Here is a 17189-nt window from a genome sequence, read left to right on the forward strand (position 1 = left end):
GTAGCAGATGATAACATGGGAATATGCGGGTCCGACCGATTTCTTTTACCTTCTATGACAAGTTTTCTCTTCTTCTTGTCTTCTCATGCCGAGTTCTTTTCCTTGAGGTTTTGAACATTTCCTCTCACATTGGAAATCTCTTTGCCATCTGTCATTCTGTCACTCTTTCCCCACCACTTTTTACGTCTCCTCTGTGGTAACCTAATCTGCACTTCATTGCCTGTTCATTTTGCAGGAGTTCGCATGTTGGACGGGGAGGTGACAGACGTGGTGGAGGCCCACTCTCTAAGCCTCAACCCGCAGCACATCCACATTTATAGCGCCAGCTGGGGCCCAGAGGACGATGGCAAGTCACTGGACGGCCCCGCCAAACTGGCTAAGGAGGCTTTCCTCCAGGGAATCACCAAGGTCAGTCAGAGCATTAGCTAGAGTTTTTAATCTTCCAATATCTTCCCTGTTTCTTGCTTCTAGCATCACCATCAAACTCACACCAGCTCTTTAAAGGCTTGACACAGGTTTTTACTTGTTTGACATTTTGTGAAATATGCTATTCCCTTCCTTTTTTAGAATCAAAATCAGATTTTGGTTTATTGCCAAGTAGATTTTCACATTCAAGGAATTTGCTTTGCATACATAAACACAGTAAGATCAATTAAAATGTCAAATAAAAGCAAATATTATTTAAAAATTATTATAAAATCAATACATGTGTACAAAAAATATAAATATACAAAACAGGAAATACAGTAAGAATATGACTATTACTGTGAAAATAATTAGAAGTGGAAGAGCTGTGCCGTTTTAAAAGTGGTACTATTGTGCAGAAATGTGCAAAATAGTCCGAGGAATGGGCAGAGTTTGAGGAAGAGTTTGTAGAGTGCAGATATTTGATTGCAAAGATGTGCGTTGATTAGTGTAACATTTAGAGAAATAGATGAGAAGATTGATCACACTCTCATGTCTAAATAAAATAAATATGACGCTGAAGCCAGCAGATGGTTAGCTTAGCTTAGACTGAAAACCGCTAGTCTGGTTCTGTCCCAAGGGAATTACATCAGCCTACCAGCACCTCTGAAGAAGCATAAAGTACATGTTATATCTCATCTGTCTAATCGTACGAAAACCAAAGTGTAAAAACAACAATTCACCATTTTATTATTTGCCAGACTATTTATTTGCCATTATAGTGTCTAAGTCAGTTTCTCATTCAAACAGTGTTTCCCATATCATAGCACAAAATGACAGTTTGGAGTCAGGGATATGTTTGAGTTCAGGTTTAGGTTGGAGAAAACAAAAATTGATTGGGAAGCACAACGCCAGGGCCAGTAACGTCCTGGTAACTGGTCCCAGATAAGAAATGGTCTGACTCATAACTCTTAGTAAAATGGCAATTTTTTGTTTTTACAATTCAGTTTTTGTGCATATTAAACAAACAAGTATATAACATGTTAATTGATGAGCTTCAGACGTGCTGGTAGGTGGATCTTTGGACAGAGCTAGGCTAGCTGTTTCCCCCTGTTTACAGTCTTTATGCTAAGCTAAGCTAACTGGCTGCTGACACATGTGAGAGGAGTATTGATCTTCTCATCTAACCCTCTGCAAGGAAGCGAATATGCATATGCGTAGGCATATTTCCCAACACATTGAACTATTGTTTTTCAACTACATAAGGAGCAATTTCTCTCATGCCAGTAAAAAATGCTTTTGGAAGTCTGAACATTTTTCTACAATCATACTTTATCAATATTTAATGGAGGCTATCTTTCTGAGATATATTGTTGGAAAGGACAAACTCAAGGTGAGTTTGTTAACTGCTCTCTTACTAGACCTTTAGGTTTGGATAGAGTAAGACGTTAAAGAGTTTGATATATTATAATGTAATCATGTGTCAGCATGCGGCATCAAAAGGTGTTAGCAGTTCAGCAAAATGATAAATGTGAGATGGGAGTAAACAGAATCAGAGCAGCGGTCACTGATGCAGGACAATAGTTAGATTAAAAAGACAATAATTGACATATAAATAAAACTGCACATGTTTCTATGGGAAAAATGTGATATGCTCCACATATCACGGTGAGTTAGTGAGGAGAAATTGCCTGACAGCAGCACAACAGAACCTTTCTGGTTCAGCGTGTGTTTTTCTGGCAGTGAGATAACCCCTGGCACCGAAGTGTTATCGTCTGGCCTGTGTAACCTGCAGCAAAGGCAGCATCGGCTCATAAATTGGGCTAGAAGGTAAAGGTTTCGAGATTATTGTGTTATGATATGGTGCGATTCAGACAGCATCACACACACAGTAGAAGGAAATTTCCCCCAAAATGTCTGTCTGAGATAGAGATGTAGGAATCCATTAAAAATAAGAAAATGAATAATCTTTTTTTTTTTTTTTACTCTAGACAAGCTCATTTGAAGTCTGTGTTGAGGTGAAATTAAAGTCCCTTTGTACACTTACAAGCTTAAAATGTGATTAACGGACCCAGAGAAAATAGTGTTGCAACAACAGTGATAAGGAAGCACAGATTCCAGTATCTTTATATTTGTCGGGACTGCGAAGCCAAAATACTGGAACTGATGATGTGACAGCAAGGACTTCTATTATTTATTTATTTCACCAGCCAGGCAAAAAGCAAAACAGACAAACAATCACAATACATAATTTACAACACGAGTAGTAAAACATTCCTGCAGCTTTTTCCATCAAACACTCGTTCCTTGTTGTACCTCTTCGTGTCGTTTTGTGTGTCTGTGGGTGAGCTGGAGGGAGGGAGAGATGGTATACATCTGTTTTCTCTCACCTTATTAATGTTACACTTGCCATCAACTGTTTCATTATTTCATCTCTCTGCATGTGGGATTTAAAAGAAGTCCCTCCACTGTCTTTTATCAGTTTCTCTCTCCATATGTATCTCTTGTTTTTTTGTTTACGTAGAAGAAATAAAGTAGTAATCATCCGGTTTTATTCAGGGTTGCTGCTCTCGTACTTTTATGCAAGCTTTCATTAACTTGTGACGGGGTCGATTTATGCTGAATAGAAATGTGAGTTGTCGTGGGTAAATTGTAATGATAACAATACTTTCATTTATTCAACACTTTTCAAAGAAACCCTCAAAGCTTCACAAAAGAACAAATCAAAGGCTGAGATAATACTAAGGTCTAAGAAAGAAGAAAATGTGCTTTCTAATTGTATTGTTAAGAAGAAAGGCTTACTAAAACATGACAGCAAAATGAAAGCTAATTAAAAGCCAATTTTAAAAATGTGCCTTTATGAATTTAACAAAAGGACAAGGAGGTTGTTCTCCACCCAGAGGCTATTTCAGAGCTGTAGAGTCCTGAATGCAGATGCCCTGCTGCCCTCTGTCTCCAGCCCCCACAGGAACAACAGCTGGCCTGCAGACTTCAGGCTACCATCAGTAGGTCAGCAGTGTAGGAAGAAGGCAGACCAACTACTGACTCAAAAATAAACTGTAAAACTCACAAATCGATTCAAAAGGCCACAGGTTACTCTGCATGGAGGCCAACATTCTGAAAATGTGTTTAAAAAAATCCTACAACTTGTGAACACCATGGCAGCTGTATATTGTAGCAGCTGAAGGCGACCCATTGATTTCTGGGGCATTTCAGCGATTAAAGAGTTGCAGTAATCTAATCAGCTGGAGACAAACGCATAAAAAAGGATTTGTGTCTTGGAACAAAAGGGACAATCTAATCTTAGCAATGTGACAAACTACAGCCTTTTGTTACTTTGCTAAAATATTTCTGGTCTCCTGTTGGCTGCTAAGCCAACTGCACTAAATGTACAGTGCAGTACGCTGCGATACAGTGTGTACTTTAGCAGCGTACGGCCTCACTGCCAGATCTCATGTCATCATTTATCATGCCCCTAAATTATATTAAGCTTGAGTGGATTTTGTAATTACATTTCATCTGTTTGTCATCTGATGTTCTGCCGCAATAAGTCGCCCGACATTATGATATATTAATAAGAGCTGTGCCTACAGCGGTTCACTGCCGCTGAACAAATGCACTTAAGTGACAAGGCGTTTAGACAGTGGGACACACGTCTTCGTCACTTCAACCAGCTCTTGTTAGTCTCTTCCTCTGAGTCTACTCTGTGTGTGTCTATATGAACTTAATGTATATGTTTCTATGCCTCAGGGACGTGGCGGACAAGGCTCCATCTTTGTCTGGGCCTCTGGTAATGGTGGCCGGGAACAGGACAGCTGTAACTGCGACGGTTACACCAACAGCATTTACACCCTTTCCATCAGCAGCACCACGCAGTCCGGCAACGTGCCGTGGTACAGCGAGCCCTGCTCCTCCACCCTCGCTACTACCTACAGCTCTGGAAACCCGGGGGAGAAACAGATAGTGGGTGTTCACACACACACACACACACACACACACACACACACACACACACACACACACACACACACACAGTCATACTGTGATCTCAGATTTTGTGTAGGATTGTTTTTATACTTTGAACATCTTGCACACTGTAAATGTCAGTATTGCAAAAAATAAACATGCACTTCATACTTCATACAAAAGTTGATGCTGGTGCCTCCAAAATGAACCCTTTTCGTACATACACATTAATCTTATTTCTCCCAATCCAAAAATAGGCATTAAACTGTCCATATTGATGTGACTGATGTGTAACATACAGCGAGCAAAGCTGACAAACATTGAGGGATGTCACATGCTCCCTTCAAGCTGCTTGTCAGCTGAAGAAAGACTTCCCTCAGGGACATAGAATAACATAAAACAACCGCAAATCTGCCATGCTTTTCGTAAAATACAACAGAGGCATGCTTCAAGCGAGCAAACACAACTCATAAAATGGATTAAATTGAAGTCACTTTTAAATTTACTGCTGCTGTTGTATTATTGCTGTGGCCGCCAGAAGCTGCCATTTCTTGTATCAGTGAGTTCATACAGCTTTCTTTTATCCAAAACTAGGATTTATGTTCATTTTGTTAGAATTTTGTGTTTGGTACATTTGTGTCTAGACTGTCAGGTTACAAGCAGGAGCCAAGCTGTTAATCAGACTCACAAGGAGCTCATTGAGTGGACAGATTTGATCACCTGACATCTCTTTAGGCACTGGGTTTGTGTTACTGGGTATTCTGAAAATACTAGCTTTATAACTTGTTTGCAAAAGAAAAAACATAATCAGTGTAGGGGTGCAACTAACATTTTTGGTTAATCTGTAGATTATTTTTTCAATTAGTCACTTAGCCTTCATATAAAATGTCACAATATAGTAAGAAATGCTCATCTCAAGTTCCGAGATGAGGTTGTGAGATCGCTTGTTTTGTTCGACCAACAGAACAAAACTCAAGGTATTAATGTTTTCAGTGAATGCATTAGGAGGAATAAATAAAATGTCTAAGTATTGTTAAATCTACTTCTAGCACTCGACCCATGCAGACATCTTCCTTTGTTTATTCCTCTGACACGTAGGACTTCTTTCCACACATAATGGCCATTAGTGCCACAATCTGTCAGGCCAAAAGTTGCAAACCAAGAATCTGTGCCTGACCTTCACAGCTCGCCTTGCCCTCTTGCTTCTTGTCATTTCCAACGTGTCCCTGTCGTGACCCAGACAGGCCTTATTAGCTTTAAGTCATTGGCAGAGACTGAGAGCCTGAGATGTACCCGGAGCGCTAACATACTTTGTCTCACCGCCATCACCCGACCTAACTCTGCTGATTTGGCTGACATTCACTGACCCTTTGGCGGGGATCCACAGACCTGAGACTGAACCTACCTGCTCATTCTCTCTTCCTCCCGCTTCCCGCCTTCCGAATGCTGCCGGCAAAGCTCCCATCATCCCCATCCCTCCCCGTCTAACCTCTCTCACCGTGATCTTCACTCATGTTGATGTGGGAAAACTCAATGCATCATATTAACTGTGTTTAACCTTCTGTATTTCTGTGCTCTTCTCTCTCTTCTCGGGTCTCCAAGGTGACCACAGACTTGAGGCAAAAATGCACAGACTCTCACACGGGGACGTCCGCCTCGGCCCCACTGGCTGCTGGGATCATTGCCCTGGCTCTGGAGGCCAAGTGAGTGACAACGACACCACCTCCTCCTATCATATAACTGTTTTAATAGCCAACCCTGTAGCCATTACGCTTTTACAGTAAAACAAAAAAAAAGACATTTAAAAAAATGTGTAACATTTTATTTGTTATGCTCTGCTGTGCAGTCATGTGAAGTGTGTGTCTCTGCGTGCACAAGTGTCTGGGAGTCGGCGTTGGCCTATATCCCAGCCCAGAAATTCTATCCTCAGCAAATTAAGCTTTTGATAATCAGTTAATTAGCCACACAAATCAGCAGCTGCAGCCCACACAGACATCTGAATACCTGTAGGGCCGGCTCTGAAGACTTTAAACTGGAGAATGTCTCATTACTGCTCACTCAGGAGTGTCAGAATCCAAGTTTCTGTCAGCAGCTCTAATGTGTTCTCCATTATGTCCGTATCTTCAGTCATATCTTGCGGTGTGTTAAGTCCTATTATCAGTCAGCCGTCCTATACTCTGCATATTTCACTTCATTTTCACATTAGCGTTCAGCTGACAGGTGTCAAAATCAAATCCAGTATTACCTCACAGCCCGGGTTTCACTTCAGGTGTACATACTCAGCGAGCCAGCCAGGTTTATCTTAACACCGTCACCTCTGATATCTTAAGAGAAGGGTACTGAGTGACAGACCTGAAGTTGACACCACAAAGACTATTTCTCACTATCAACATCACAGTAGAGTCGGCGTCTGCACCCGTCCTGACAGGCAGCAGTAATAACAGGGAAGCTAGTTTATCACACTGGGACCACACTGGGATTCACAGAGATGGAATCATTTAATAGGCACAGTGTTTTGGCTTTTTGGTGTTTTATTATTTTATTATTTCTTCCTTCGCTCTTGGCTGAGGTGACATTGAGTGGATGGGGGGTTTCGGGGGGTGTCAGGGGGGGGGGGGGATCTTGTCCATTAATAACACATGAGAGGATATGAGATGTGAATGCTGATGCGGAGCGTGGCGGAGGTGATGCGCAACCGTGCAATTTCTATTTCTGTCTACTGTGGTGTTGCACTCAGTAAACAGCGTGATTCATGGTTTGATTATCTTAAAACACGGAGCAGTTTTTTTCCCTTATTTTTGACTCAAAAGGATTTTCCTCTGAATGCTTCCCTGCTGTGCCTTTTAATAAATCTATATATAAAAAAAAAACCATGTTGTTATTGGGCTTTTACTGTGTGGAAGGTGACCTCATCCCCCAATCCCCGACCTCATTACAAACTATCATTACAGAGAGGTCTCGACTCAGTCCTCAGCAGTGCTGTAGACACTGTGTTACTGTGTTCCCTGACCTTTCAACACAGGTTGTGATGTACCTTTAATACCGCTGTTTTACACCGGTATTAAAACCATAAAGTGAGTCCATACCTTTGTTATGGTTGATGGACATATCCCTCAGGGCTTCCTCTAAGTTTCAGTATATTATTTCGGAAATGTATAGCTGCCCTCTGTAACTGTAAATGCTCAGGTGGATCGTATTTCAGGTGTGTCTATAGACTCCTGACCTTTTTCATATCCCACAGCTCCTCATATTTCCTCCTTTGTCTTGTCGTACAGACGAGGTCAGCGAAACCTGACTTTTTTTAATAATGTTCATGATACCTTCAGCTATTACATGACTTGCTTTCTTTTCTGTATCTATGCAGTATGAACCTGACCTGGAGGGACATGCAGCACCTGGTGGTGAGGACGTCCCGGCCCGGACACCTCAGCGCCGGAGACTGGAAGACCAACGGTGTGGGACGCAGAGGTAGAGGCTGGCTGTCCAAATCAGCACAGATATTTATGGTATATGGTGTCATATGTGTGCCTCTATCCTGAGTGCACAATGGGACATTTTGAGAAGAAAGAACAGAAAAGAACATTTATGTAAGCACATGCATTATACAATAATATATATATTATATAATGAATACATATTATATATATATATATATTACATAATATACAATATATTTTATATAATATATATATTATATAATATACAATATATATATATATATATATATATATAAAAGTTTTTTGTCTGCTACAGCATACATATTATCTCAATAAATCACCAGTCCGGTGTTCTCCTTTGAGAAAAATAGATCAGAAATACATTTAAAATTTACATTCTTTGATTTCACGATGGTTTGATTTTAAACCATATTTGCATAAAGCAGTAATGTCAACATTCAGGCAGAGCAGACCGTCACACTGAGCCACACAGCAGCTACGCAACACAAGATGCACAGACTCTAAACAACAACCCACATTAGTTTATCTGCTAAAGTCTCGTGCTTTCCTAACTTACAAACATGAACATGCGTTCTGTCCTTGGCCCCCAAACAATCATTCACCTGGGAAAAGTGCAATGCTAACGTCATTTTCCAGCATAGATGACCATATAGCTGGTAAACTGCAGCACATTAAAGGTGGAGTCAGCAATTGTAATCCAATACACTTCACATCAATTCAGCAAATATCTCCTCATGGTCCGCTCTGTGTGTGCGCTGCGTTTCTAATATATTATTCCTCAAGATTTATGACTATATTTGCAGAAAGGGATATCTAAATGGGATTTTGGATAAATGAAGGAACTATATTTATAGGTTGCGGGCTCAGGATTGAAGAACAAATATAACGCCATAGTATTACAGTAAAGAGTGGATCGTTGACTGACAGTAATTTCTTCTTCTGTGACGTTATCTCATCACCACCAAGCTGCCATTCTCCTTATCCCTCCATCTTCTGTCTCCACAGTGAGTCATTCGTACGGTTATGGGCTTCTGGATGCAGGTGCCATGGTGGCTCTGGCACAGAACTGGACCACAATGGGACCGCAGCATCAGTGTGTTCACACCATGCTTGCAGAACCGAGGTTAGAAGGGTGGCTGTGTGTTTATCTGTGTGTAGAGCACAGTGAAGTTTAGCACTTTTATCATGCAGCTCAGCCTGATACATGTCACTGTATTCTCCTCGGAGCTGGGACGGTCCTGTAGATTTGTAGCACAGCGCAATTGTCCGTGTCCATTTCTGCATCCACACAACATTAACCACCCTCCCCTCCCCTCCCCTCAGAGACATCGGGAACAAGCTGGTGTTCAGCAAGAGCGTGGATGCCTGCTGGGGACGACCGGAGTATGTCAGCTCTCTGGAACACGTTCAGGCTCGCCTCACTCTCTCCCACAGCCAGAGAGGAAAATTGGCCATTCATCTCATTAGCCCACTGGGCACTCGCTCCACCTTGCTGTTCCCCAGGTACACTGTAAAACACAGCACTATGCACACCAACAGGCGGGCCATGATATCAATCTCTCTCTGCCTGTGTCTCTTTCACACACAGAGACAAACATAATGTGCATGCTCCTCGTTTTTATCTGTGCAGATACTCCCACAAGAATACTCTCTGGGTAAAAAAAACACACTTTCTGCATTCCTTTAGAATAAATTAACACCTCGTCTCCTGTTTTCCTTTTAGGCCCAACGACTTCTCCTCAGAGGGATTCAACGACTGGGCCTTTATGACCACCCACTCATGGGGCGAGAATCCTCAAGGGGAATGGACACTGGAAATAGAAAATGTAGCCGCTAATGGACGTGACTATGGTAACCCCACTCATCATCATTAATTGTTCAGTCTGGTCACATCACATCATGCCAGCATTCACTGCCCCCTCATTAACTCAAGTCCTCTTGCATATTTTAATAAATAAATATCCTTTGCTAAGTCTTTTTTTCTGTCTCCCTCTAACGATTCAGTTTCTAGAAATGTTTTGATACTAGTGGGAGCGGCTCTCATATGCGGATTAAAACTTTGCAGCCGCTGGACAAACATTTGTTGATTATCAATTTAAAACTTGGGTAGGTGACGTTGGATAAGCCAGAAAGAGTGAACTAGATTTTTTTTTAAATGATCCAACTGAAAAACCCCAGCCCAGTGTTGCCAACTCTTTTTCAATGAAGCTAGCAGCGCTGACAGCCCGTCACTTCAGGCCTCCCTCTCAAACCACTCCCCCAAAATCATCATTATGAACGTAAATAGCGAACATGGCTATTGTTAGTATTGTTACTCACAGCTGTGCGCGCAGGTAGACGGTCGGCCGTCCCATTAATGTTATTTAGGCTGAATGAAAGGATTGGCCGCAATAATACCGTTTTGCAACAGATACATGATTTTTATTTTTATTTTGTCAGAGCATTTCATTTATTGATTGCAGTCGGAATGTAAAGAGTATTTCAACCAATGCAACAAAATCCAACCCCAGCTTTTATACGTTAATAATGTTTGTTGTTTTTTACAATTATCGGTCTGTATTTTCTTTCAAAAGGCAAACGGCAGCATATTGTCTAAAAGAGTTAACTTGTTAAAGTGCTAGAACCCTTGTGAGACTTTGTTTACTCCGAGCAGCCGGGGAGAGGTTGTTGTGTTTTGGTCCGCTTTCATCACTTATTTCCTTTTCTCCCACCCCCGTATCCTCTTCTCAGCCACTTCACACTGTTCTGATTTGCAGGTGTTGCATTGATATTTCCTTCCATATCTTAATACCCTCTCTCTCTCTCCTGAACGTCTGCTTGACCATGGTCGCCTAAAGCAGATTGGCAATCCTGGGGCTTGACAGCGAGGAAAGTGGGACGGCCGTCGAACGGTAGGACCCAGGAACCATTGGCACTTCTGAATGGCAGATGGCCACTGGGAGACACAGCTCCTGTGTCTGTGAGCTCCATCACAGAGTCCTTTATGTGGCTAATGATTTGGTGGTTTTCCTCAAGGAGCTGCTCCAGCTGCTCTATCCGGTTCTGCAGAACTGAGATTTGGCTCTAATAACCAGACAAAAATCATAAATCACACAGCTGTAGAACATCATGAAACATCTGTTAACCCAAGCCACATTCTTCTTCTTTGTTACAAACTTTAGTTTTAAGACGATAAATTAAACGATCTGCAATTAACAAATCACAGTATGATATCAATCAGCACTGAAGATCTACACCACGATAGGTTCATGATTGGACATGTCCATTTACATTAGAAAAATAATGCATAATAAGCCTTGTGTTCTGGGATGATTACATTTAGAATAAAGTTTTTATGTTAATTTATGCTTTTATCTTACATCGGGTGTAAAACATGCAAAAAGAAGTGCAAGAAAAATAAGTGTATAAAAAGGCCTTTTTCACACACTACCACTATTATTCTTACCCGTGGAAAGTTTCCACCATTCTGTCGTCTTGCAGGGTCATGTTGGACTCGATCCAACATCAGATACAGTGAGAACACAGCCACACAGAATATGGCCCCTCCACACACTGTCACCTGTTTCCTCAACTTCATCCTCCTCTGGAGCGGTCTTCTTTCCGGGGTTTAAATTTAAAAAACGACCTTGATTGTGTTCTTTCAAGCGCAAAGAAAAAAATGCTTGAATGCAATTGTTCACAGTGCAGAACAAAGGGGAAGTAACCTGCTACACCTGTATTAATGATTCCGTTGCGTTCCTGCGATGCCTCGAGCCTCCACTCACCATACTGGAGACCACAACGAAGGGGGTTACAACAAGTGGCAGCAGTGGACAAGGGTACTAAATCGGCAATAGCTGGCAAGCAGTCTGTCAGCATTGGCCAAACCACAGCCACCGGTGGGCTCCTTCAAAGTACCCCTTGTGCTCAACCATCCAAACCGATGAGACTGCAGGAAAAGAAAAAAAACAAACGCCACAGAGAAGGGGCTCAAACAGGGAGCCTAGTGTGCCTGCAGCATGATGTGCGTCGCTGTGGGCCTGCTTTCCTGGTCCAGTCCCCACTCCCACAGCACAGTCTAATCCTCCAGTACAGCCAGAGTCCCCTATTGCTCAGTTGGCCTCTGGTGCCATAACAGTTTGCCCTCTAAGCTGCGGCAGTGCAAAGAAATAGGCTGAGAAAAAGAGAAACTTGGCTTTGAGCAGCAGCTTTTGAATCAAGCCTCAACTCTGCTCGGGGCAGCTCCAGGATTTTTTAATGAGACAAATGTCATTCTTCTCTCAGTAGCATAGTGACAGAATATCTACTGTGGCAGCATGGGCAGTGTGTCCGTCCTCGATCACAAGCGCCAAGTTGAAATCACATCAGAGGGTCTTCTTCAGCTGTTAGGAAAATTGTACATTAATGGAGCATACAAAAATATATATTCAGCCAGCCAAAGAGGAACTGTCATAGAAAAAAGGCACAAGTGAAAGGAACGTTGTTGAGGAGTGAGAGATTGGTCTGATAAGTAAATAAAAATAAAAATCAAGCTGAGCCCAGTGGCCTGCGTTTCCTCACAGCACTAATAGGTGTTCTTGTTTCCCTCTGTATGCAAATCCAACACGATCATAATCCGCTCACTTTTCAGGCTGGGACTATCTAAGCATTACCACCGGGAGTGGGGATAATAACCTGGCACTTACATTTGCTTATACTGACTGAAAAACAGCGTCACTGTTAGCACGAAAACGATTATTTCTTAAGATTATCTGTGTCACATGATGAATATATCCAACAAGAAAGGCTTTGTTAGTTGGGGAGTCTGACAGAGTTAAGGAACGACTACAGCTCTTCATTTGTGTGGCAACATGTAAATGCACAACACATGCCAAGCCGCTCACATGAAGGCAAACATTCCTCAATATTCACAATCCCCTGTGTAAACTATCAATGCACCTACTCAGTATTATTTGGGTTATTGACTCAATAGGTTACACCTCTGTTAATGTTTAACTTGGATGACTTTTAGTCTGATATTGCTGCACAGCTAGCCACATTGCGTTGCTTCAAACTTAAGAGCACTAAAATACCTGCATCTGGACCTCATCCTGTGTAAACTTCGTTACACGCAGCTCGTTAATACATATAGCTTGTTAACCAATTAGCTACATTAACGTACTCTGCCAAACTTTAATAATCCCGTTAACATTAACTAGATATACGGAATAAACAGCTAATCAAGCTAGTGCTAGCCACCAGATGTTTCATTATTAAGTTACCACATCAGCTCGACTGGTTTTCGAGCTAGCTTCGAGTCGGATAACGTTAGTACATGGGCTGTAATTTAATGATAAATCTAGGTGAACAGCAGTCACAGCTGTCCTTCGGCATCCGTGAGAAGCCTGTGCTGCACGGCAGTATTATGTCTATCGTTACAGACGATAGCAAATATCGGCTTGATAACATTAAGACAATGCGTGGCTGGTATTTCCTGTCCAACCATTCACTTTCCATCTAAACCTCGGCTAACACTTGTGTACGACCTTGGGGACCCTGTCTCTCTGTGAACAAAATGAAAAAATCTGACGTTACCCATCAAAGGAGAGTAATCCGGAAGAGTGTAGAGCCCAGCAGTGTGTGCGCTTTAGCTCCGGGCTGACAGATTACCAACTGAAGCAGTTAGCCTTGCAGCTAGCATCTTTGAGCTGCCGCAAAGGCTTCTGGGAAAGAGAGGAGCTGCGCATCAGTCAGTGATTGGCCATAATAAAATAAATATAAATAAATTAAATAAATGCAGCAACCTTTAATTTCTAGAGTGTGGGTGTCTGCAATGCAACATAAATGTATACATTACTGAATTATTACATATATATTATTATACGAATAGTATGACTTAATAACGTACAGGGTGGTTGTAGAGCCAGAGTATCAGCCATGTGTTGAACTATGAAATAGATGACAACATAATTACAAAAACACAGTAAATATAAAAATAGTTTAGAACATAGTAAGCAAGCAGATCAAGCATGTAATCACACAAGACAACCTTTGCAAAGCTCTGTGTTCAACCCATTTATAACACTTTGTAACCCATTTATTGTATTATATCGTTATGTACTTTATTGTATTTAAATTATAAATTGTTTTATTCTATTTTATTGTTATTTTAATAATCTATTTTTTATTTCACAATGTTTTACTACTATGAGTGTTATTATAGCTTTCAAAATCTATTTCATTATATTTTTTCTTGCGTGCATTTTCTCAAAGGTGTTAAACAAATAAAGTTTGATTGATTTAAATCTTTTATCACTGATGTTATGTGGGTGGCTGTTATTGTTTCCAGAATTATCAGTCTATGAGCGAGAAGATTACCATAGCCTATTACTGTGAGGGCTGTACCTGTAATAATAGGTCACAACTGCATCTGGTTGTATCATCTTCTCTGATACACCAGACAGAGTCCAAAATACAGAAGTCCAAAAATAGCATAACATGGGATATGACGAAACATTTGTCCTAGTAAGGCCAGTGCACTGCTTTACTTTTTCTTTTTAGTAGGCTAAAAGCAAGAAACTGAATAATTGTGAGTCACAATCTCTGCTAACAGTCTCAAATTTCTCAAAAAATAGCTAACTATACCCTTTGAAAGTAAAACTTTCTGTGTGTGCCGGAGACTGAAGAATCAAGAAAATAATAGATCACTTCTCACTGCTTGTGCACTCAGCGGGCTATTGCAGCTTTTGAGTGAAAAATACGCTGTAATTTAGGGAAACAATTTGTGCCCTCGTGGACAGTTAGTGTATAGTAGGATAATGACTGTGTTTGGTATAAGAGATAGGCTGCACTTTAAATTTGGCTTCTTTAGATTAATATAAATGTAGGTGATCCCTGGTTACCTATAGATAGAGAAGGCTCAAGCAGTGGGGCAAATCCTGTCACTATAAATCACAAAATATATCATCAAAGCTAAAGACCAGCCTGACTGCCTCAGAGAAGTGAACACCATTGTGCAGGTGAATGACACCTGAGGAGCTCCGTGTGGTCAATGTGATGGTGGTTTGCATGTGAGTCACATTGTTATGTTCTTTTGGTAAATCATCCAGGGACTCTTTATGTGTTTATGGAAACAGGAGCTTAACTGACACTTGTGAAAAAATGGTAATGTTTTCACAGTGTGTCAGAAAAGACTGATAGCTTTCCATGGGGCCTACAAAGCTGTTAAGAATTATGTGTATGATTAAGATGTATGTGAATGTAATTTCCAGACTTCAAAATAGGTTTGGTACAAGAAAGTACCAATGACCAAAGAATCCTGTTCTGAAAGCATAATCTTTCACAAAACAAATTTGTGATAAGGAACAAATGTTTACACAGCTGGTCTTCATTTGATTTCAGACTGTGGATCTGGTAAGTATGGGGTCTCAAAACAAGCCCCCCCCCCCCCCCCTTAGGAAATACATACTAACTGGCTATGCTGGTTATTCTCTCTAAATTAACAAAGCTGCCAGGGTAATGTGATAGTCTTAACAGGTGTACTTGAGCACAAAGCCCAAAGGGAACCTTGTCTCCAGAGCAACGGAGGAAACATAACAATGGTGCTCGGCTGTCCTGGTAAATGAGAGTCCCCAGGTGAGTTAACTCAGGAAATACCAGACAAGGATACTTCCTTTTGTTGTGTTGACCTGAAGGGAAACACTGTTGCAAATGTACTTTGGAAAGTCATATGTCGAGAATCAAAATGCAATGTGTCCTTTTTGCTTTTAACTACTCCAAAAAGAGACATATTTTTTTACTTATTATTTGTTACCATTTAGAAAAGAGAATCATCCCCCTACTGACGTAGTGTAGTGTACATTAGTAGGATTTGGATGTGTAAGCGCTTTGTTTGATTGTTGAGTGTACATTTTGTGCGCCCTAATATCCACTAAATGTGTCAGACAGTTGTAGCTACTAATTACTTTCTTGTATAAAGTTTAACATAAATATTTGTCCCTATTGGTTTGTTTTAGATGTATGAGGATTGGAGGATTTGTGTTTTGTTTTATTGCCGTTTTATGTTTGTTGTATTGAATGATTGTATATTTTATCCATCATTATGTGTAGCCTATGCTATATCCAGTCTTCTTAAACTGTAAATTTAAAGAAACATGGAGCCATGATCTTACATAAGATGTATAAGGGCTTTATTAATGGTTAATAAATCATTAAATAACCCTTTATATACATATATATATATATATATATATATATATATATATATATATATATATGTTAACCGTTAATACGAACAACTGTTGCATTGCTAGGTTGTGAAAAAATCCCTCTGAACAGTGTTTATTCTCTGTTTGTTAATTAACAGTGCAGATATAAATGTTGGTAATTCATCAGCAGATGCTCATGAGTTTCTCACTTTCTAATGAGCCATCAAGTCTGCAGGAATGTATAGGCGATACATTTCAAAAAGTCTTGAACAATTAAGTATTTTTAATCCATCAAGCCTGCAGTTGTAAATGTTGTTAATGAATGGATTTGGCTACAAGTAATTCAGCGGGCAACAGTCCAACCAGTCGATGCAATTTTTTTACAATCTGCCAGACAAAACGTTGTTCTTAGAAAGCTGCTGAGTTGTAAAACTTCACTAAATGATCAACGCATTTGTGCCTGCAACTGACATTTAGTGGAAATGTTCTCTGGGCTTTTAAGCGTAAATCTGAAATCATTTTCAAAATCGCTCAAACCGCTGAAAAGTGAGTTTTTCTTACCATACTATATTTAGTCAATATATTCCATTATATTTTAGGAAAAAAGAGTAGTCGTAGGAAAATGGCTGAAACTACAAGGAGCACAATCAAGTATGTGTAATGTAAGTCATACCACGTTGAATATCAAATATGGAGTGTGAAAAAATATTTCATATGAAAGACATTGAATAAACACAATTTTAGCATTTTGCCTCTTTTAAAAAAAAACCTGGTGTTTGAGTAAAATATGTGATTTTTGATGTGTTCGAAAAATGCCAAAGTTGTACTGTAAGACACTTGCCAAAGTATGTCCGTACCAAATCTCAAGACTTCAGAACAAATGGTGTGGCATTTTCCCTTATCATACTAAATATAGTCTTTGGGCACAAATTGGTTTACTGTTGAATGAAGCAATTAGTTACACCTTGTAAACCCTTAAAAAAGAATTGCTTATTAGAAAGTGTTACCAAAACATACACAATATATCATGCATTGCTGATGCATTTAACCATCTAAATCATTTTAGACCATCAACAACATTAAAATACGTCCTACAGCTAAATGCATCAAAACCTTGAATTGCTGGCTCTCTTCTTTAAGAAGCTTTATAAAACCCTCTGTGTCTTTGTGGACTGTAAGCCACAGAATGAAAATG

At 40.3% G+C, this 17189-nt stretch overlaps 1 protein-coding gene and 1 long non-coding RNA gene across 2 annotated transcripts in view; one reads left to right on the forward strand and one right to left on the reverse strand.

The window, feature by feature from the left end:
- The window catches only part of furinb (furin (paired basic amino acid cleaving enzyme) b), a 63755-nt gene extending 54052 nt beyond the window's left edge, over positions 1–9703 (forward strand). Inside the window, exons 8-14 of the mRNA XM_029433331.1 lie at positions 236–408; positions 4156–4368; positions 5974–6074; positions 7736–7839; positions 8835–8952; positions 9153–9332; positions 9553–9703. Coding sequence (XP_029289191.1) covers positions 236–408; positions 4156–4368; positions 5974–6074; positions 7736–7839; positions 8835–8952; positions 9153–9332; positions 9553–9703 — 1040 coding nt within the window. The remainder of the gene's footprint in view (positions 1–235; positions 409–4155; positions 4369–5973; positions 6075–7735; positions 7840–8834; positions 8953–9152; positions 9333–9552) is intronic.
- A 937-nt stretch (positions 9704–10640) lies between these two features.
- On the reverse strand, positions 10641–13512 carry LOC115009964 (uncharacterized). Its single transcript, XR_003832402.1, has 3 exons — positions 13383–13512; positions 11275–12190; positions 10641–10892 (listed from the first exon to the last, which is right to left on the reverse strand). It is a non-coding gene; the product is annotated as an uncharacterized LOC115009964 (long non-coding RNA).
- Between the last annotated feature and the right edge of the window lie 3677 nt (positions 13513–17189).

Source organism: Cottoperca gobio, chromosome 6 (genome assembly GCF_900634415.1).
Source record: "Cottoperca gobio chromosome 6, fCotGob3.1, whole genome shotgun sequence".
Taxonomy (NCBI): Eukaryota; Metazoa; Chordata; class Actinopteri; order Perciformes; family Bovichtidae; genus Cottoperca; species Cottoperca gobio.